Consider the following 22464-nt stretch of genomic DNA (forward strand, 5'->3'; position numbering starts at 1 on the left):
CTTCATTAAGACAGGAAGAGATCCATGCTGAGTGACACAGCTTGACTGGAGGAGGAGGGTCAGAGCCGGAGTTATTTTCTTAGTCAGGGCTACAGTACTAACTGTAACTACGTGTAATGTTAGTGCTGTGTGTGGATTATGTAGACTTTGAATCAGCCAATAGCGTAATGTCCCAATCCAAGTGCTTCTCAACCCAAGCAGGTTTTCTAGCTTCGCGTTAGACTCTTTTCATAATATCGCCCATACCCTTTATCCCCATACCCTTATACCTGCCCCTCTCCTGCTCCTCTGTCCTCCTCTCTTCTATCAGTGTTGATGAAGGGGTGTTACTGCCCGAGGGTGTGCTCCCAGGTCTTTCCCTCTCTGGCCCCACCCCCCAGCAGGAGGAACAGGACCCTCGCCTCCTGGAGCTGGAGCAGGACCCGCCCAACTGGAGAGAACACACCCCCCCAGACACCCTCAAAGACCTCAGCAAGAAGGAGACCAAGCGGCAGGAGGTCATCAACGGTGAGGAGGGACGGGGGGAGGGGTGGGGGATGGAGGGATCCATTAGAAGTAATTGAGGTGTAACATTGAGCTGCTACTCATCTGATGCAAAATATTGAGAATGAATTGGCCCTAGAGGAATCTCTCTCTCTCTCTCTCTCTTTCTCTCTCTCAGAGTTGTTTGCGACAGAGCACGCCCATGTGCGCATGCTGAGTGTTCTGCAGACAGTGTTCTGGAAGCCTCTGGAGAGAGAGGAACTCATGACCGCCACAGAGCTGGCCACCATCTTCCCCAGCCTGGACGAGATCATAGACATGCACTGTGAGTACGGTTCCACCACTGCTTGACCGTAGTATCACCATAACCCCCGCTACAGTACAACCACATGACCAATGTACTGCCACTGGACGACCGTAACCCCAACTACAGTACAACCACATGACCAATGTACTGCCACTGGACGACCGTAACCCCCGCTACAGTACAACCACATGACCAATGTACTGCCACTGGACGACCGTAACCCCCGCTACAGTACAATCACATGACCAATGTACTGCCACTGGACGACCGTAACCCCCACTACAGTACAACCACATGACCAACGTACTGCCACTGGACGACCGTAACCCCAACTACAGTACAACCACATGACTAATGTACTGCCACTGGACGACCGTAACCCCACTACAGTACAACCACATGACCAATGTACTGCCACTGGACGACCGTAACCCCCGCTACAGTACAACCACATGACCAATGTACTGCCACTGGACGACCGTAACCCCCACTACAGTACAACCACATGACCAACGTACTGCCACTGGACGACCGTAACCCCAACTACAGTACAACCACATGACCAATGTACTGCCACTGGACGACCGTAACCCCGCTACAGTACAACCACATGACCAATGTACTGCCACTGGACGACCGTAACCCCAACTACAGTATAACCACATGACTAATGTACTGCCACTGGACGACCGTAACCCCAAGTACAGTACAACCACATGACCAATGTACTGCCACTGGACGACCATAACCCCAACTACAGTACAACCACATGACCAACGTACTGCCACTGGACGACCGTAACCCCAACTACAGTACAACCACATGACCAATGTACTGCCACTGGACGACCGTAACCCCAACTACAGTACAACCACATGACCAACGTACTGCCACTGGACGACCGTAACCCCAACTACAGTACAACCACATGACCAATGTACTGCCACTGGACACCGTAACCCCAACTACAGTACGACCACATGACCAATGTACTGCCACTGGACGACCGTAACCCCAACTACAGTACAACCACATGACCAACGTACTGCCACTGGACGACCGTAACCCCAACTACAGTACAACCACATGACCAACGTACTGCCACTGGACGACCGTAACCCCCGCTACAGTACAACCACACGACCAATGTACTGCCACTGGACGACCGTAACCCCCGCTACAGTACAACCACATGACCAATGTACTGCCACTGGACGACCATAACCCCCGCTACAGTACAACCACATGACCAATGTACTGCCACTGGACGACCATAACCCCCGCTACAGTACAACCACATGACCAATGTACTGCCACTGGACGACCATAACCCCAACTACAGTACAACCACATGACCAACGTACTGCCACTGGACGACCGTAACCCCAACTACAGTACGACCACACGACCAATGTACTGCCACTGGACGACCGTAACCCCAACTACAGTACAACCACATGACCAACGTACTGCCACTGGACGACCGTAACCCCCGCTACAGTACAACCACACGACCAATGTACTGCCACTGGACGACCATAACCCCAACTACAGTACAACCACATGACCAACGTACTGCCACTGGACGACCGTAACCCCCGCTACAGTACAACCACATGACCAACGTACTGCCACTGGACGACCGTAACCCCAACTACAGTACAACCACATGACCAACGTACTGCCACTGGACGACCGTAACCCCAACTACAGTACAACCACATGACCAATGTACTGCCACTGGACGACCGTAACCCCAACTACAGTACAACCACATGACCAATGTACTGCCACTGGACGACCGTAACCCCAACTACAGTACAACCACATGACCAACGTACTGCCACTGGACGACCGTAACCCCAACTACAGTACAACCACATGACCAACGTACTGCCACTGGACGACCGTAACCCCCGCTACAGTACAACCACATGACCAATGTACTGCCACTGGACGACCGTAACCCCCGCTACAGTACAACCACATGACCAATGTACTGCCACTGTAACCCCGTCTACAGTACGACCGTAACCCCCGCTACAGTACAACCACATGACCAATGTACTGCCACTGTAACCCCGACTACAGTACGACCATAATCCCCGCTACAGTACAACCACATGACCAATGTACTGCCACTGGACGACCGTAACCCCAACTACAGTACAACCACATGACTAATGTACTGCCACTGGACGACCGTAACCCCAACTACAGTACAACCACATGACCAATGTACTGCCACTGGACGACCGTAACCCCAACTACAGTACAACCACATGACCAATGTACTGCCACTGGACTACAGTACAACCACATGACCAATGTACTGCCACTGGACGACCGTAACCCCAACTACAGTACAACCACATGACCAATGTACTGCCACTGGACGACCGTAACCCCAACTACAGTACAACCACATGACCAACGTACTGCCACTGGACGACCGTAACCCCCGCTACAGTACAACCACATGACCAATGTACTGCCACTGGACGACCGTAACCCCAACTACAGTACAACCACATGACTAATGTACTGCCACTGGACGACCGTAACCCCAACTACAGTACAACCACGTGACCAATGTACTGCCACTGGACGACCGTAACCCCAACTACAGTACAACCACATGACCAACGTACAGCCACTGGACGACCATAACCCCAACTACAGTACAACCACATGACCAATGTACTGCCACTGGACGACCGTAACCCCGGCTACAGTACAACCACATGACCAATGTACTGCCACTGGACGACCGTAACCCCCACTACAGTACAACCACATGACCAACGTACTGCCACTGGACGACCGTAACCCCAACTACAGTACAACCACATGACCAATGTACTGCCACTGGACGACCGTAACCCCCACTACAGTACAACCCCAATGTACTGCCACTGGAGTACCGTAACCCCCGCTACCAACCACATGACCAATGTACTGCCACTGGACGACCGTAACCCCCACTACAGTACAACCACATGACCAACGTACTGCCACTGGACGACCGTAACCCCAACTACAGTACAACCACATGACCAATGTACTGCCACTGGACGACCGTAACCCCCGCTACAGTACAACCACACGACCAATGTACTGCCACTGGACGACTGTAACCCCAACTACAGTACAATCACATGACCAATGTACTGCCACTGGACGACCGTAACCCCCACTACAGTACAACCACATGACCAACGTACTGCCACTGGACGACCGTAACCCCAACTACAGTACAACCACATGACTAATGTACTGCCACTGGACGACCGTAACCCCCACTACAGTACAACCACATGACCAATGTACTGCCACTGGACGACCGTAACCCCCGCTACAGTACAACCACATGACCAATGTACTGCCACTGGACGACCGTAACCCCCACTACAGTACAACCACATGACCAACGTACTGCCACTGGACGACCGTAACCCCAACTACAGTACAACCACATGACCAATGTACTGCCACTGGACGACCGTAACCCCCGCTACAGTACAACCACACGACCAATGTACTGCCACTGGACGACCGTAACCCCAACTACAGTACAACCACATGACCAACGTACTGCCACTGGACGACCATAACCCCTGCTACAGTACAACCACATGACCAATGTACTGCCACTGGACGACCATAACCCCAACTACAGTACAACCACATGACCAACGTACTGCCACTGGACGACCGTAACCCCCGCTACAGTACAACCACATGACCAATGTACTGCCACTGGACGACCGTAACCCCAACTACAGTACAACCACATGACCAACGTACTGCCACTGGACGACCGTAACCCCAACTACAGTACAACCACATGACCAATGTACTGCCACTGGACGACCGTAACCCCAACTACAGTACGACCACATGACCAATGTACTGCCACTGGACGACCGTAACCCCAACTACAGTACAACCACATGACCAACGTACTGCCACTGGACGACCGTAACCCCAACTACAGTACAACCACATGACCAACGTACTGCCACTGGACGACCGTAACCCCCGCTACAGTACAACCACACGACCAATGTACTGCCACTGGACGACCATAACCCCCGCTACAGTACAACCACATGACCAATGTACTGCCACTGGACGACCATAACCCCCGCTACAGTACAACCACATGACCAATGTACTGCCACTGGACGACCATAACCCCCGCTACAGTACAACCACATGACCAATGTACTGCCACTGGACGACCATAACCCCAACTACAGTACAACCACATGACCAACGTACTGCCACTGGACGACCGTAACCCCCGCTACAGTACAACCACATGACCAACGTACTGCCACTGGACGACCGTAACCCCAACTACAGTACAACCACATGACCAATGCCACTGGACTGTAACCCCAACTACAGTAACCACATGACCAATGTACTGCCACTGGACGACCGTAACCCCAACTACAGTACAACCACATGACCAATACTGCCACTGGACGACCGTAACCCCGCTACAGTACAACCACACGACCAATGTACTGCCACTGGACCCATAACCCCAACTACAGTACAACCACATGACCAACGTGTACTGCCACTGGACGACCGTAACCCCGCTACAGTACAACCACATGACCAACGTACTGCCACTGGACGACCGTAACCCCAACTACAGTACAACCACATGACCAACGTACTGCCACTGGACGACCGTAACCCCAACTACAGTACAACCACATGACCAATGTACTGCCACTGGACGACCGTAACCCCAACTACAGTACAACCACATGACCAACGTACTGCCACTGGACGACCGTAACCCCAACTACAGTACAACCACATGACCAATGTACTGCCACTGGGCGACCGTAACCCCAACTACAGTACAACCACATGACCAACGTACTGCCACTGGACGACCGTAACCCCGCTACAGTACAACCACATGACCAATGTACTGCCACTGGACGACCGTAACCCCCGCCAGTACAACCACATGACCAATGTACTGCCACTGTAACCCGTCTACAGTACGACCGTAACCCCAACTACAGTACAACCACATGACCAATGTACTGCCACTGTAACCCCGACTACAGTACGACCATAATCCCCGCTACAGTACAACCACATGACCAATGTACTGCCACTGGACGACCGTAACCCCAACTACAGTACAACCACATGACTAATGTACTGCCACTGGACGACCGTAACCCCAACTACAGTACAACCACATGACCAATGTACTGCCACTGGACGACCGTAACCCCAACTACAGTACAACCACATGACCAATGTACTGCCACTGGACGACCATAACCCCCGCTACAGTACAACCACATGACCAATGTACTGCCACTGGACGACCGTAACCCCAACTACAGTACAACCACATGACCAATGTACTGCCACTGGACGACCGTAACCCCAACTACAGTACAACCACATGACCAACGTACTGCCACTGGACGACCGTAACCCCGCTACAGTACAACCACATGACCAATGTACTGCCACTGGACGACAACCCCAACTACAGTACAACCACATGACTAATGTACTGCCACTGGACGACCGTAACCCCAACTACAGTACAACCACATGACCAATGTACTGCCACTGGACGACCGTAACCCCAACTACAGTACAACCACATGACCAACGTACAGCCACTGGACGACCATAACCCCAACTACAGTACAACCACATGACCAATGTACTGCCACTGGACGACCGTAACCCCGGCTACAGTACAACCACATGACCAATGTACTGCCACTGGACGACCGTAACCCCCGCTACAGCACAACCACATGACCAATGTACTGCCACTGGACGACCGTAACCCCAACTACAGTACAACCACATGACCAATGTACTGCCACTGGACGACCGTAACCCCCGCTACAGTACAACCACATGACCAATGTACTGCCACTGGACGACCGTAACCCCCGCTACAGTACAATCACATGACCAATGTACTGCCACTGGACGACCGTAACCCCCACTACAGTACAACCACATGACCAACGTACTGCCACTGGACGACCGTAACCCCAACTACAGTACAACCACATGACTAATGTACTGCCACTGGACGACCGTAACCCCCACTACAGTACAACCACACGACCAATGTACTGCCACTGGACGACTGTAACCCCAACTACAGTACAACCACATGACCAACGTACTGCCACTGGACGACCATAACCCCTGCTACAGTACAACCACATGACCAATGTACTGCCACTGGACGACCATAACCCCAACTACAGTACAACCACATGACCAACGTACTGCCACTGGACGACCGTAACCCCCGCTACAGTACAACCACATGACCAATGTACTGCCACTGGACGACCGTAACCCCAACTACAGTACAACCACATGACCAACGTACTGCCACTGGACGACCGTAACCCCAACTACAGTACAACCACATGACCAATGTACTGCCACTGGACGACCGTAACCCCAACTACAGTACGACCACATGACCAATGTACTGCCACTGGACGACCGTAACCCCAACTACAGTACAACCACATGACCAACGTACTGCCACTGGACGACCGTAACCCCAACTACAGTACAACCACATGACCAACGTACTGCCACTGGACGACCGTAACCCCCGCTACAGTACAACCACACGACCAATGTACTGCCACTGGACGACCATAACCCCCGCTACAGTACAACCACATGACCAATGTACTGCCACTGTAACCCCGTCTACAGTACGACCGTAACCCCCGCTACAGTACAACCACATGACCAATGTACTGCCACTGTAACCCCAACTACAGTACAACCGCCTAACCCCTGACATACAAACCAAAATTACAGTATGACTACATGACTGCCAATGCATGGCAGTGACTGTTACCCGACAACAGCACTTCTACAGTTCTGATACTGGCTGAAGTCAGTCTGACCATTGTAAATTGTAGGGCGGGGAATTGCCAAAGACCTCACGATACGATGTTACCACGATGCCTAGGTGTCCAGACGATATATATTGCGATTGGATGCTGTAATTTTATTGCGATTCCATGTTCCAAACATGCTGCTCACCATATGTCTGCTGCAGAAGGACAAGAAACATGAGAAAAGGAGTTTTGATCAGTCATGGAAATAAGTGCTGAAAACAAATGGGTTCCTTTTTTAAAAAGAAGATGGAGAACAAGATCTGATGGGAAAATACTGGAACTTTGGTGCTACTAGCGCAAAAATAATATTGCGATACTGTCAAAATGATACGGCATACCTTCCAAAATGATATCCTGATATATAACTGTATCAATATTTCCCCTCATCACTAGTAAATGAACCCTAGTGTAACTGGAGTCCCAACCGTAAATTGACCTCAGTCTGACCATAATAACCCAACCATAAGTCTACCCCAGTCCAACCGCTGTGTTCCCTGTGTGTTTCTGTGCAGATGCTTTCTACGAGCACCTGAAGAAGCTGCGTCAGCACAATTTCATCGTCAAGGCCATCGGAACCACGTTACTCAATAGGGTAAGGAACAGGTCACCTTCCATCACTCCCCTGTCTGTGCCTCTCAGCCCCTCTCTCTGTGCCCCTCACCCCCTCTCTCCCTCTGCCCCTCACCCCCTCTCTCCCTCTGCCCCTCACCCCTCTCTCCCTCTGCCCCTCACCCCCTCTCTCCCTCTGCCCCTCACCCCCTCTCTCCCTCTGCCCCTCACCCCCTCTCTCTCTGCCCCTCACCCCCTCTCTCCCTCTGCCCCTCACCCCCTCTCTCCCTCTGCCCCTCACCCCCTCTCTCTCTCTGCCCCCCCACCCCCTCTCTCTCTCTGCCCCTCACCCCTCTCTCTCTGTGCCTCTCACCCCTCTCTCTCTGTGCCCCTCACCCCATCTCAGCCTAACCCCCTCATCCCTTATATGAAGTGGATACTTAGGGAAATGGATCCCTAAAGAAAGCTTTTAATCTCTCCCTCTCTCACTTTCTCTCTCTGTCTAGTTTGGAGGGACGGAGGGTGAGTGGTTTCAGAAGCTGACGTCTAGGTTCTGTAGTCACCAGACGTGGGCCCTGGAACAGCTGAAGATGAGACAGAAGAAAGACCCTCGTTTCAACTCCTTCATACTGGAGGCAGAGAGTAGGCCTCAGTGTCGTAGGCTGCAGCTGAAGGACATCATCCCCACTGAGATGCAGAGGCTCACCAAATACCCCCTACTGCTGGAAAACATTGCCAAGTGCACAGGTCTGTGTGTGTCCTTCCCTGTTCACATTCAGATAAACAGAGAGAGTGTGTGTGTTGTGACATGTGTTGTGTGTATTCCTGTAGAGGACACCTTGGAGAAGGAGAGTATTCAGCAGAGTGCAGAGTGCTGTAGGAAGATCCTCAACCACGTCAACGAGGAGGTCAAACAGATGGAGAACCTGCTGGTGAGACACACACACTCAAACTACTACTATTCTTATAAGTGTCTGAGGGAAAGTATAAATGGTTTTTCTCTCTCCCTCCAGACCCTGAAAGACTATCAGCGCAGGCTGGACACCTCAGGACTCAAACCCAGTAACGAGCTGTACCTGGAGTACAAGGTGACTGACAATAGTGAGGGCTTCTTGTAGTGTGGTCCAGTGCTCTTCATGCTATCCTTTCTACAGTTGTCCCGTTCTCTCATTCTTTATCAGTCTCTATTGTTCTCTTCTCTCAGTACCTTGACCTGGCCCAGAGAAGGATGATCTATGAGGGGCCTCTGACCTGGAGAGTGACCAAGGAGAAAACCTTAGGTGCACTATCAACTCTACAAACATTAGTTTGTTTTAATGTATCAACCAATCGTCTGTCTGATTTCATTTTACACAAACCCAAACTTTTGTTCTTCTGTTGTTTACTTCCTGCCCCACTCTCCTCCTCCTCTTCGCTCTACCCTGTTCCTGCCCCACTCTCCTCCTCCTCTCCTCTCCACCCTGTTCCTGCCCCACTCTCCTCCTCCTCCTCTCCTCTCCACCCTGTTCCTGCCCCACTCTCCTCCTCCTCTCCTCTCCACCCTGTTCCTGCCCCACTCTCCTCCTCCTCTCCTCTCCACCCTGTTCCTGCCCCACTCTCCTCCTCCTCTCCTCTCCACCCTGTTCCTGCCCCACTCTCCTCCTCCTCCTCTCCTCTCCACCCTGTTCCTGCCCCACTCTCCTCCTCCTCTCCTCTCCACCCTGTTCCTGCCCCACTCTCCTCCTCCTCTCCTCTCCACCCTGTTCCTGCCCCACTCTCCTCCTCCTCTCCTCTCCACCCTGTTCCTGCCCCACTCTCCTCCTCCTCTCCTCTCCACCCTGTTCCTGCCCCACTCTCCTCCTCCTCTCCTCTCCACCCTGTTCCTGCCCCACTCTCCTCTCCACCATGTTCCTGCCCCACTCTCCTCCTCCTCTCCTCTCCACCCTGTTCCTGCCCCACTCTCCTCCTCCTCCTCTCCTCTCCATCCTGTTCCTGCCCCACTCTCCTCCTCCTCTCCACCCTGTTCCTGCCCCACTCTCCTCCTCCTCTCCATCCTGTTCCTGCCCCACTCTCCTCCTCCTCTCTACCCTGTTCCTGCCCCACTCTCCTCCTCCTCTCCACCCTGTTCCTGCCCCACTCTCCTCCTCCTCTCCACCCTGTTCCTGCCCCACTCTCCTCCTCCTCTCTACCCTGTTCCTGCCCCACTCTCCTCCTCCTCTCTACCCTGTTCCTGCCCCACTCTCCTCCTCCTCTCTACCCTGTTCCTGCCCCCTCTCAGAAGTGCAGTGTGTGTTGCTGGGGGATCTGTTGGTGCTGTTACAGAAGCAGGATGATAAGATGGTGCTGAAGTGTCAGAGTAAGAGTAACATCGCTGTTCAGGAGGGCAAGCAGATGCTCAGCCCTATCATCAAACTAGACTCTGCCTTCCTCCGAGAGGTGGCCACAGGTGAGACACGCACATCTTTAAATACTTAATTTGAATGCACAAATCACATTACAGTCCAGAAGGATTCAAACATTTCAAAGATTCACAGATACATGGACACACGTAGTGTCAAAGATACCTTCTCCACCTTCTCCACACAGCTAGGCTGTCCATGACAAAGAGCAATGAGCAGTACCTTGCTAGCTGCTTTGCCTTTTTCCCTATGCAGTCCTGCAATCTGATGGCCATGCACTATCAGCTTATGTACACGGCCAAAGGCTGTTCAGGCATGACTCAAGAGGCTGGTATTTCAGAAACTTGACAGCACAGGGTCTGGTCCATGTAAGAGTCAAAAGAGCAACCCACTTCCAAAAAGAGCATCTGTCTCCGGCCTCCCCCCACAACAACAACACCTGCCATATTTGGTATTCAAGAAAACATAACATCATCAACATGGAACCGCACAAACACACACACACACCTTGCAGGAATATGTCATCTCAATCCCCCTCTCTTCTGTCCCTCTGTCAGACCGTAAGGCTTTCTATGTGATCTTCACCTGGGACAGCGGGGCTCAGATCTACGAACTGGTGGCTCAATCTGTCGGGGAGAGGAGGAAGTGAGTGTGGGAGAGGGAGAGAGAAGGGTTTGGGAAGAGGAGAGGAGAGTGTGGGAGAGGGAGAGAGAAGGGTTTGGGAAGGGGAGAGGAGGAGAGGTGAGGTGAGTGTGGGAGAGGTGAGGTGAGTGTGGGAGAGGTGAGGTGAGTGTGGGAGAGGAGAGGTGAGTGTGGGAGAGGAGAGGTGAGTGTGGGAGAGGAGAGGTGAGTGTGGGAGAGGAGAGGTGAGTGTGGGAGAGGAGAGTGGGAGAGGAGAGGTGAGTGTGGGAGAGGAGAGGTGAGTGTGGGAGAGGAGAGGTGAGTGTGGGAGAGGAGAGGTGAGTGTGGGAGAGGGAGAGAAGGGTTTGGGAAGGGGAGAGGAGAGGAGATTGGGAGGGAGAAATGAGTGGGGGAGAAAAGGGTTTGGGAAGGGGATTGGGAGGGGAGGGGAGAAGTGAGTGGGGTAGAGGGGAGAGAAGTGTTTGGGAGGCGAGGAGGGGATTGGGAGAGGGAGAAGTGAGTGGGGGAGAGAAGGGTTTGGGAGGGGGAGAGGGAGAAGTGAGTGGGGTAGAGGGGGAGAGAAGTGTTTGGGAGGGGAGGCGAGGAGGGGATTGGGAGAGGGAGAAGTGAGTGTGGGAGAGGGAGAGAGAAGGGTTTGGGAAGAGGAGAGGAGAGTGTGGGAGAGGGAGAGGGAGAGAGAAGGGTTTGGGAAGGGGAGAGGAGAGGAGAGGAGAAGTGAGTGTGGGAGAGGGAGAGAAGGGTTTGGGGAGAGGAGAGGAGAGGAGAAGAGAGGAGAGGAGAGGATTGGGAGGGAGAAATGAGTGGGGGAGAGAAGGGTTTGGGAAGGGGATTGGGAGGGGGAGAGGGAGGAGTGAGTGAGTGGGGTAGAGGGGAGATAAGTGTTTGGGAGGCGAGGAGGGGATTGGGAGAGGGAGAAGTGAGTGAGTGGGGGGGAGAAGTGAGTGGGGGAGAGGGGGAGAGAAGTGTTTGGGAGGGGAGGCGAGGAGGGGATTGGGAGAGGGAGAAGTGTGTGGGGGAGAGAAGGGGATTGGGAGGGGAGAGGGAGAAGTGAGTGTGGGAGAGGAGAGAGGTTTATGGGGAGGGAGGATGAGAGGTGGAAGATATGAAGATAAAGACGAAGCACCAACTGTAGTGGTGATGTGGCTTTGTTGTGTGAAGCTGGACAGATGTGATCAAGATGGCGGTAGATGAGCTGAAGAAGACAGGACCTCCATCTGACCTGAAGAGAGGAAACAGCATCTTAACTGGAGGAGGAGGAAACCCATACAGCCCCACCACGTGAGTCAACACAGCTCTGAGTGTGCACTGTAATAAGCCAGTCCTCTGAGCACTGATCACATGTTAGTCATTTAGCAGACACTCTTATCCAGAGTGACTTAAAAGAGCAATTAGGGTTAAGTGCCTTGCTCAGGGTACATCGACAGATTTTTCACGTAGTCGGCTTGAGGATTTGAACCAGCGACCTTTCGGTTACTGGCCCAGCGCTCTTAACCGCTTGCCTACCTGCCGCTGATCTCATTTCTTTCTCTCCTTCTCTTTCTCGCTTTCTCTTTCTTTCAGGTTTCCTCAACCCCCTCTCAGCCCCACTGAAAATGGAGGAGTCTTGTTGAAAAACAGCATTGGTGAGAACAGACAACAAAGCACCTCTTTCAAGCCATTGAGCTTCTAGATGTTGATAATGTCGTTGTTAATGGTGCTATTACTGATGTTTATTTAGTTACTGCCAAGACTGTTACTGTGTTACTACCAAGACTGTTACTGTGTTACTACCAAGACTGTTACTGTGTTTTTTCTGTTACTGTGTTACTACCAATACTGTTACTGTGTTTTTTTCTGTTCCTGTGTTACTACCAAGACTGTTACTGTGTTTTTTCTGTTACTGTGTTACTACCAAGACTGTTACTGTGTTACTACCAAGACTGTTACTGTGTTACTACCAAGACTGTTCCTGTGTTTTTACTGTTCCTGTGTTACTACCAAGACTGTTACTGTGTTTTTTCTGTTACTGTGTTACTACCAAGACTGTTACTGTGTTACTACCAAGACTGTTACTGTGTTACTACCAAGACTGTTACTGTGTTACTACCAAGACTGATATTGTTTTACTACCAATAATGTTACTGTGTTACTACCAAGACTGTTACTGTGTTTTTACTGTTACTGTGTTACTACCAAGACTGTTACTGTGTTACTACCAAGACTGTTACTGTGTTTTTACTGTTACTGTGTTACTACCAAGACTGTTACTGTGTTACTACCAAGACTGTTCCTGTGTTTTTACTGTTACTGTGTTACTACCAAGACTGTTACTGTGTTTTTTCTGTTACTGTGTTACTACCAAGACTGTTACTGTGTTACTACCAAGACTGTTCCTGTGTTTTTACTGTTCCTGTGTTACTACCAAGACTGTTACTGTGTTTTTTCTGTTACTGTGTTACTACCAAGACTGTTACTGTGTTACTACCAAGACTGTTACTGTGTTACTACCAAGACTGTTACTGTGTTACTACCAAGACTGTTACTGTGTTACTACCAAGACTGTTACTGTGTTACTACCAAGACTGTTACTGTGTTACTACCAAGACTGATATTGTTTTACTACCAAGAATGTTACTGTGTTACTACCAAGACTGTTACTGTGTTTTTACTGTTACTGTGTTACTACCAAGACTGTTACTGTGTTACTACCAAGACTGTTACTGTGTTTTTACTGTTACTGTGTTACTACCAAGACTGTTACTGTGTTACTACCAAGACTGTTCCTGTGTTTTTACTGTTACTGTGTTCCTACCAAGACTGTTCCTGTGTTTTTACTGTTACTGTGTTACTACCAAGACTGTTCCTGTGTTATTACTGTTACTGCATTACTACCAATACTGTTACTGTGTTACTACCAAGACTGTTACTGTGTTTTTACTGTTACTGTGTTACTACCAAGACTGTTACTGTGTTTTTACTGTTACTGTGTTCCTACCAAGACTGTTCCTGTATTTGTACTGTTACTGTGTTACTACCAAGACTGTTACTGTGTTTTTACTGTTACTGTGTTACTACCAAGACTGTTCCTGTGTTTTTACTGTTACTGCATTACTACCAAGACTGTTACTGTGTTCCTACCAAGACTGTTCCTGTGTTTTTACTGTTACTGTGTTCCTATCAAGACTGTTCCTGTGTTTTTACTGTTACTGTGTTACTACCAAGACTGTTACTGTGTTCCTACCAAGACTGTTCCTGTGTTTTTACTGTTACTGTGTTCCTACCAAGACTGTTCCTGTGTTTTTACTGTTACTGTGTTACTACCAAGACTGTTCCTGTGTTATTACTGTTACTGCATTACTACCAATACTGTTACTGTGTTACTACCAAGACTGTTACTGTGTTTTTACTGTTACTGTGTTACTACCAAGACTGTTACTGTGTTTTTACTGTTACTGTGTTCCTACCAAGACTGTTCCTGTATTTGTACTGTTACTGTGTTACTACCAAGACTGTTACTGTGTTTTTACTGTTACTGTGTTACTACCAAGACTGTTCCTGTGTTTTTACTGTTACTGTGTTACTACCAAGACTGTTCCTGTGTTTTTACTGTTACTGTGTTACTTCCAAGACTGTTCCTGTGTTTTTACTGTTACTGTGTTACTACCAAGACTGTTACTGTGTTTTTACTGTTACTGTGTTACTACCAAGTCTGTTACTGTGTTTTTACTGTTACTGTGTTACTACCAAGACTGTTACTGTGTTTTTACTGTTACTGTGTTACTACCAAGACTGTTACTGTGTTACTACCAAGACTGTTACTGTGTTTTTACTGTTACTGTGTTACTACCAAGACTGTTCCTGTGTTTTTACTGTTACTGTGTTACTACCAAGACTGTTCCTGTGTTTTTACTGTTACTGTGTTACTACCAAGACTGTTCCTGTGTTTTTACTGTTACTGTGTTACTACCAAGACTGTTCCTGTGTTTTTACTGTTACTGTGTTACTACCAAGACTGTTCCTGTGTTATTACTGTTAATGCATTACTACCAAGACTGTTCCTGTGTTATTACTGTTACTGCATTACTACCAAGACTGTTACTGTGTTTTTACTGTTACTGTGTTCCTACCAAGACTGTTCCTGTGTTATTACTGTTACTGCATTACTACCAAGACTGTTACTGTGTTACTACCAAGACTGTTACTGTGTTTTTACTGTTACTGCATTACTACCAAGACTGTTACTGTGTTCCTACCAAGACTGTTCCTGTGTTTTTACTGTTACTGTGTTCCTATCAAGACTGTTCCTGTGTTTTTACTGTTATTGTGTTACTACCAAGACTGTTACTGTGTTCCTACCAAGACTGTTCCTGTGTTTTTACTGTTACTGTGTTCCTACCAAGACTGTTCCTGTGTTTTTACTGTTACTGTGTTACTACCAAGACTGTTCCTGTGTTATTACTGTTACTGCATTACTACCAAGACTGTTACTGTGTTACTACCAAGACTGTTACTGTGTTTTTACTGTTACTGTGTTACTACCAAGACTGTTACTGTGTTTTTACTGTTACTGTGTTCCTACCAAGACTGTTCCTGTATTTGTACTGTTACTGTGTTACTACCAAGACTGTTACTGTGTTTTTACTGTTACTGTGTTACTACCAAGACTGTTCCTGTGTTTTTACTGTTACTGTGTTACTACCAAGACTGTTCCTGTGTTTTTACTGTTACTGTGTTACTTCCAAGACTGTTCCTGTGTTTTTACTGTTACTGTGTTACTACCAAGACTGTTACTGTGTTTTTACTGTTACTGTGTTACTACCAAGTCTGTTACTGTGTTTTTACTGTTACTGTGTTACTACCAAGACTGTTACTGTGTTTTTACTGTTACTGTGTTACTACCAAGACTGTTACTGTGTTCCTACCAAGACTGTTACTGTGTTTTACTGTTACGCTGTTACTACCAAGACTGTTCCTGTTATTTGACTGTTCCTGTATTTGTACTGTTACTGTGTTACTACCAAGACTGTTACTGTGTTTTTACTGTTACTGTGTTACTACCAAGACTGTTCCTGTGTTTTTACTGTTACTCTGTTACTGCCAAGACTGTTACTGTGTTTTTACTGTTACTGTGTTCCTACCAAGACTGTTACTGTGTTTCTACTGTTACTGTGTTACTACCAAGACTGTTACTGTGTTTTTACTGTTACTGTGTTACTACCAAGACTGTTACTGTGTTACTACCAAGACTGTTACTGTGTTTTACTGTTACGCTGTTACTACCAAGACTGTTCCTGTGTTATTACTGTTACTGCATTACTACCAAGACTGTTACTGTGTTACTACCAAGACTGTTACTGTGTTTTTACTGTAACTGCATTACTACCAAGACTGTTACTGTGTTTTTACTGTTACTGTGTTACTACCAAGACTGTTACTGTGTTTTTACAAGACTGTTCCTGTGTTTTTACTGTTACTGACTGTTCCTACCAAGACTGTTCCTGTGTTTTTACTGTTACTGCATTACTACCAAGACTGTTACTGTGTTACTACCAAGACTGTTACTGTGTTTTTACTGTTACTGCTGTTACTACCAAGACTGTTCCTGTGTTTTTACTGTTACTGTGTTACTGCCAAGACTGTTACTGTGTTTTTACTGTTACTGTGTTCCTACCAAGACTGTTACTGTGTTTCTACTGTTACTGTGTTACTACCAAGACTGTTACTGTGTTTTTACTGTTACTGTGTTACTACCAAGACTGTTACTGTGTTTTTACTGTTACTGTGTTACTACCAAGACTGTTCCTGTATTTGTACTGTTACTGTGTTACTACCAAGACTGTTACTGTGTTTTTACTGTTACTGTGTTACTACCAAGACTGTTCCTGTGTTTTTACTGTTACTGTGTTACTACCAAGACTGTTCCTGTGTTTTTACTGTTACTGTGTTACTTCCAAGACTGTTCCTGTGTTTTTACTGTTACTGTGATACTACCAAGACTGTTTTTTACTGTTACTTTTTACTGTTACTGTGTTTTTACTACCAAGTGTTACTACCAAGACTGTTACTGTGTTTTTACTGTTACTGTGTTACTACCAAGACTGTTACTGTGTTTTTACTGTTACTGTGTTACTACCAAGACTGTTCCTGTGTTTTTACTGTTACTGTGTTACTACCAAGACTGTTCCTGTGTTTTTACTGTTACTGTGTTACTTCCAAGACTGTTCCTGTGTTTTTACTGTTACTGTGTTACTACCAAGACTGTTACTGTGTTTTTACTGTTACTGTGTTACTACCAAGTCTGTTACTGTGTTTTTACTGTTACTGTGTTACTACCAAGACTGTTACTGTGTTACTACCAAGACTGTTACTGTGTTTTTACTCTTACTGAGTTCCTACCAAGACTGTTCCTGTGTTTTTACTGTTACTGCATTACTACCAAGACTGTTACTGTGTTACTACCAAGACTGTTACTGTGTTTTACTGTTACGCTGTTACTACCAGGACTGTTCCTGTGTTTTTACTGTTACTGTGTTACTGCCAAGACTGTTACTGTGTTTTTACTGTTACTGTGTTCCTACCAAGACTGTTACTGTGTTTCTACTGTTACTGTGTTACTACCAAGACTTTTACTGTGTTTTTACTGTTACTGTGTTCCTACTGTTCCTGTGTTTTTACTGTTACTGTGTTACTACCAAGACTGTTCCTGTTACTGTGTTAGACTGTTCCTGTGTTTTTACTGTTACTGTGTTCCTACCAAGACTGTTCCTGTTACTGTTTTTACTGTTACTGTGTTACTACCAAGACTGTTACTGTGTTCCTGTGTTTTTACTGTTACTGTGTTACTAGACTGTTCCTGTGTTTTTACTGTTACTGTGTTACTACCAAGACTGTTCCTGTGTTTTTACTGTTACTGTGTTACTTCCAAGACTGTTCCTGTGTTTTTACTGTTACTGTGTTACTACCAAGACTGTTACTGTGTTTTGACTGTTACTGTGTTACTACCAAGACTGTCTGTTACTGTTACTGTTTTTACTGTTACTGTGTTTTTACTGTTACTGTGTTACTACCAAGACTGTTACTGTGTTTTTACTGTTACTGTGTTACTACCAAGACTGTTACTGTGTTCCTACCAAGACTGTTACTGTGTTTTACTGTTACGCTGTTACTACCAAGACTGTTCCTGTGTTTTTACTGTTACTGTGTTACTGCCAAGACTGTTACTGTGTTTTTACTGTTACTGTGTTCCTACCAAGACTGTTACTGTGTTTCTACTGTTACTGTGTTACTACCAAGACTGTTACTGTGTTTTTACTGTTACTGTGTTACTACCAAGACTGTTACTGTGTTTTTACTGTTACTGTGTTACTACCAAGACTGTTCCTGTATTTGTACTGTTACTGTGTTACTACCAAGACTGTTACTGTGTTTTTACTGTTACTGTGTTACTACCAAGACTGTTCCTGTGTTTTTACTGTTACTGTGTTACTACCAAGACTGTTCCTGTGTTTTTACTGTTACTGTGTTACTTCCAAGACTGTTCCTGTGTTTTTACTGTTACTGTGATACTACCAAGACTGTTACTGTGTTTTTACTGTTACTGTGTTACTACCAAGTCTGTTACTGTGTTTTTACTGTTACTGTGTTACTACCAAGACTGTTACTGTGTTTTTACTGTTACTGTGTTACTACCAAGACTGTTCCTGTGTTTTTACTGTTACTGTGTTACTACCAAGACTGTTCCTGTGTTTTTACTGTTACTGTGTTACTTCCAAGACTGTTCCTGTGTTTTTACTGTTACTGTGTTACTACCAAGACTGTTACTGTGTTTTTACTGTTACTGTGTTACTACCAAGTCTGTTACTGTGTTTTTACTGTTACTGTGTTACTACCAAGACTGTTCCTGTGTTATTACTGTTACTGCATTACTACCAAGACTGTTACTGTGTTACTACCAAGACTGTTACTGTGTTTTTACTGTTACTGCATTACTACCAAGACTGTTACTGTGTTACTACCAAGACTGTTACTGTGTTTTTACTCTTACTGAGTTCCTACCAAGACTGTTCCTGTGTTTTTACTGTTACTGCATTACTACCAAGACTGTTACTGTGTTACTACCAAGACTGTTACTGTGTTTTACTGTTACGCTGTTACTACCAGGACTGTTCCTGTGTTTTTACTGTTACTGTGTTACTGCCAAGACTGTTACTGTGTTTTTACTGTTACTGTGTTCCTACCAAGACTGTTACTGTGTTTCTACTGTTACTGTGTTACTACCAAGACTTTTACTGTGTTTTTACTGTTACTGTGTTCCTACCAAGACTGTTCCTGTGTTTTTACTGTTACTGTGTTCCTACCAAGACTGTTCCTGTGTTTTTACTGTTACTGTGTTACTACCAAGACTGTTCCTGTGTTACTACCAAGACTGTTACTGTGTTTTTACTGTTACTGTGTTACTACCAAGACTGTTACTGTGTTTTTACTGTTACTGTGTTCCTACCAAGACTGTTCCTGTATTTGTACTGTTACTGTGTTACTACCAAGACTGTTACTGTGTTTTTACTGTTACTGTGTTACTACCAAGACTGTTACTGTGTTTTTACTGTTACTGTGTTACTACCAAGACTGTTCCTGTGTTTTTACTGTTACTGTGTTACTACCAAGACTGTTCCTGTGTTTTTACTGTTACTGTGTTACTTCCAAGACTGTTCCTGTGTTTTTACTGTTACTGTGTTACTACCAAGACTGTTACTGTGTTTTGACTGTTACTGTGTTACTACCAAGTCTGTTACTGTGTTTTTACTGTTACTGTGTTACTACCAAGACTGTTACTGTGTTTTTACTGTTACTGTGTTACTACCAAGACTGTTACTGTGTTCCTACCAAGACTGTTACTGTGTTTTACTGTTACGCTGTTACTACCAAGACTGTTCCTGTGTTTTTACTGTTACTGTGTTACTGCCAAGACTGTTACTGTGTTTTTACTGTTACTGTGTTCCTACCAAGACTGTTACTGTGTTTCTACTGTTACTGTGTTACTACCAAGACTGTTACTGTGTTTTTACTGTTACTGTGTTACTACCAAGACTGTTACTGTGTTTTTACTGTTACTGTGTTCCTACCAAGACTGTTACTGTGTTTCTACTGTTACTGTGTTACTACCAAGACTGTTCCTGTGTTTTTACTGTTACTGTGTTACTACCAATACTGTTACTGTGTTACTACCAAGACTGTTCCTGTGTTTTTACTGTTACTGTGTTACTGCCAAGACTGTTACTGTGTTTTTACTGTTACTGTGTTCCTACCAAGACTGTTACTGTGTTTCTACTGTTACTGTGTTACTACCAAGACTGTTCCTGTGTTTTTACTGTTACTGTGTTACTACCAATACTGTTACTGTGTTTTTACTGTTATTGTGTTACTACCAAGACTGTTCCTGTGTTTTTACTGTTACTGTGTTACTACCAAGACTGTTACTGTGTTTTTACTGTTACTGTGTTCCTACCAAGACTGTTCCTGTGTTATTACTGTTACTGCGTTACTACCAAGACTGTTACTGTGTTTTTACTGTTACTGCATTACTACCAAGACTGTTACTGTGTTACTACCAAGACTGTTACTGTGTTTTTACTGTTACTGAGTTCCTACCAAGACTGTTCCTGTGTTTTTACTGTTACTGCATTACTACCAAGACTGTTACTGTGTTCCTACCAAGACTGTTCCTTTGTTTTTACTGTTACTGTGTTCCTATCAAGACTGTTCCTGTGTTTTTACTGTTACTGTGTTACTACCAAGACTGTTACTGTGTTATTACCAAGACTTTTACTGTGTTTTTACTGTTACTGTGTTCCTACCAAGACTGTTCCTGTGTTTTTACTGTTACTGTGTTCCTACCAAGACTGTTCCTGTGTTTTTACTGTTACTGTGTTACTACCAAGACTGTTACTGTGTTACTACCAAGACTGTTACTGTGTTTTTACTGTTACTGTGTTACTACCAAGACTGTTACTGTGTTTTTACTGTTACTGTGTTCCTACCAAGACTGTTCCTGTATTTGTACTGTTACTGTGTTACTACCAAGACTGTTACTGTGTTTTTACTGTTACTGTGTTACTACCAAGACTGTTCCTGTGTTTTTACTGTTACTGTGTTACTACCAAGACTGTTCCTGTGTTTTTACTGTTACTGTGTTACTTCCAAGACTGTTCCTGTGTTTTTACTGTTACTGTGTTACTGCCAAGACTGTTACTGTGTTTTTACTGTTACTGTGTTCCTACCAAGACTGTTACTGTGTTTCTACTGTTACTGTGTTACTACCAAGACTGTTTCTGTGTTTTTACTGTTACTGTGTTACTACCAAGACTGTTACTGTGTTACTACCAAGACTGTTACTGTGTTTTTACTGTTACTGTGTTCCTACCAAGACTGTTACTGTGTTTCTACTGTTACTGTGTTACTACCAAGACTGTTCCTGTGTTTTTACTGTTACTGTGTTACTACCAAGACTGTTACTGTGTTACTACCAAGACTGTTCCTGTGTTTTTACTGTTACTGTGTTACTGCCAAGACTGTTACTGTGTTTTTACTGTTACTGTGTTCCTACCAAGACTGTTACTGTGTTTCTACTGTTACTGTGTTACTACCAAGACTGTTCCTGTGTTTTTACTGTTACTGTGTTACTACCAATACTGTTACTGTGTTTTTACTGTTATTGTGTTACTACCAAGACTGTTCCTGTGTTTTTACTGTTACTGTGTTACTACCAAGACTGTTCCTGTGTTTTTACTGTTACTGTGTTACTGCCAAGACTGTTACTGTGTTTTTACTGTTACTGTGTTCCTACCAAGACTGTTACTGTGTTTCTACTGTTACTGTGTTACTACCAAGACTATTCCTGTGTTTTTACTGTTACTGTGTTACTACCAATACTGTTACTGTGTTTTTACTGTTATTGTGTTACTACCAAGACTGTTCCTGTGTTTTTACTGTTACTGTGTTACTACCAAGACTGTTCCTGTGTTTTTACTGTTACTGTGTTACTACCAAGACTGTTACTGTGTTTTTACTGTTACTGTGTTACTACCAAGACTGTTACTGTGTTACTACCAAGACTGTTACTGTGTTTTTACTGTTACTGTGTTACTACCAAGACTGTTCCTGTGTTTTTACTGTTACTGCCAAG

At 46.1% G+C, this 22464-nt stretch overlaps 1 protein-coding gene across 4 annotated transcripts in view; it reads left to right on the forward strand.

The window, feature by feature from the left end:
* The window catches only part of LOC115125572 (rho guanine nucleotide exchange factor 1-like), an 81285-nt gene that overhangs the window by 53087 nt on the left and 5734 nt on the right, over positions 1-22464 (forward strand). For all 4 annotated transcript variants that reach the window (XM_065007937.1, XM_065007938.1, XM_065007939.1 and 1 more), the window contains 11 exons: positions 311-507; positions 662-808; positions 8247-8326; positions 8790-9030; positions 9115-9215; positions 9297-9371; positions 9488-9563; positions 10541-10708; positions 11219-11306; positions 12462-12581; positions 12864-12925. In XM_065007937.1, coding sequence (XP_064864009.1) covers positions 311-507; positions 662-808; positions 8247-8326; positions 8790-9030; positions 9115-9215; positions 9297-9371; positions 9488-9563; positions 10541-10708; positions 11219-11306; positions 12462-12581; positions 12864-12925 — 1355 coding nt within the window. The remainder of the gene's footprint in view (positions 1-310; positions 508-661; positions 809-8246; positions 8327-8789; positions 9031-9114; positions 9216-9296; positions 9372-9487; positions 9564-10540; positions 10709-11218; positions 11307-12461; positions 12582-12863; positions 12926-22464) is intronic.

The sequence above is a fragment of the Oncorhynchus nerka genome, linkage group LG3, assembly GCF_034236695.1.
Source record: "Oncorhynchus nerka isolate Pitt River linkage group LG3, Oner_Uvic_2.0, whole genome shotgun sequence".
Classification (NCBI taxonomy): Eukaryota; Metazoa; Chordata; class Actinopteri; order Salmoniformes; family Salmonidae; genus Oncorhynchus; species Oncorhynchus nerka.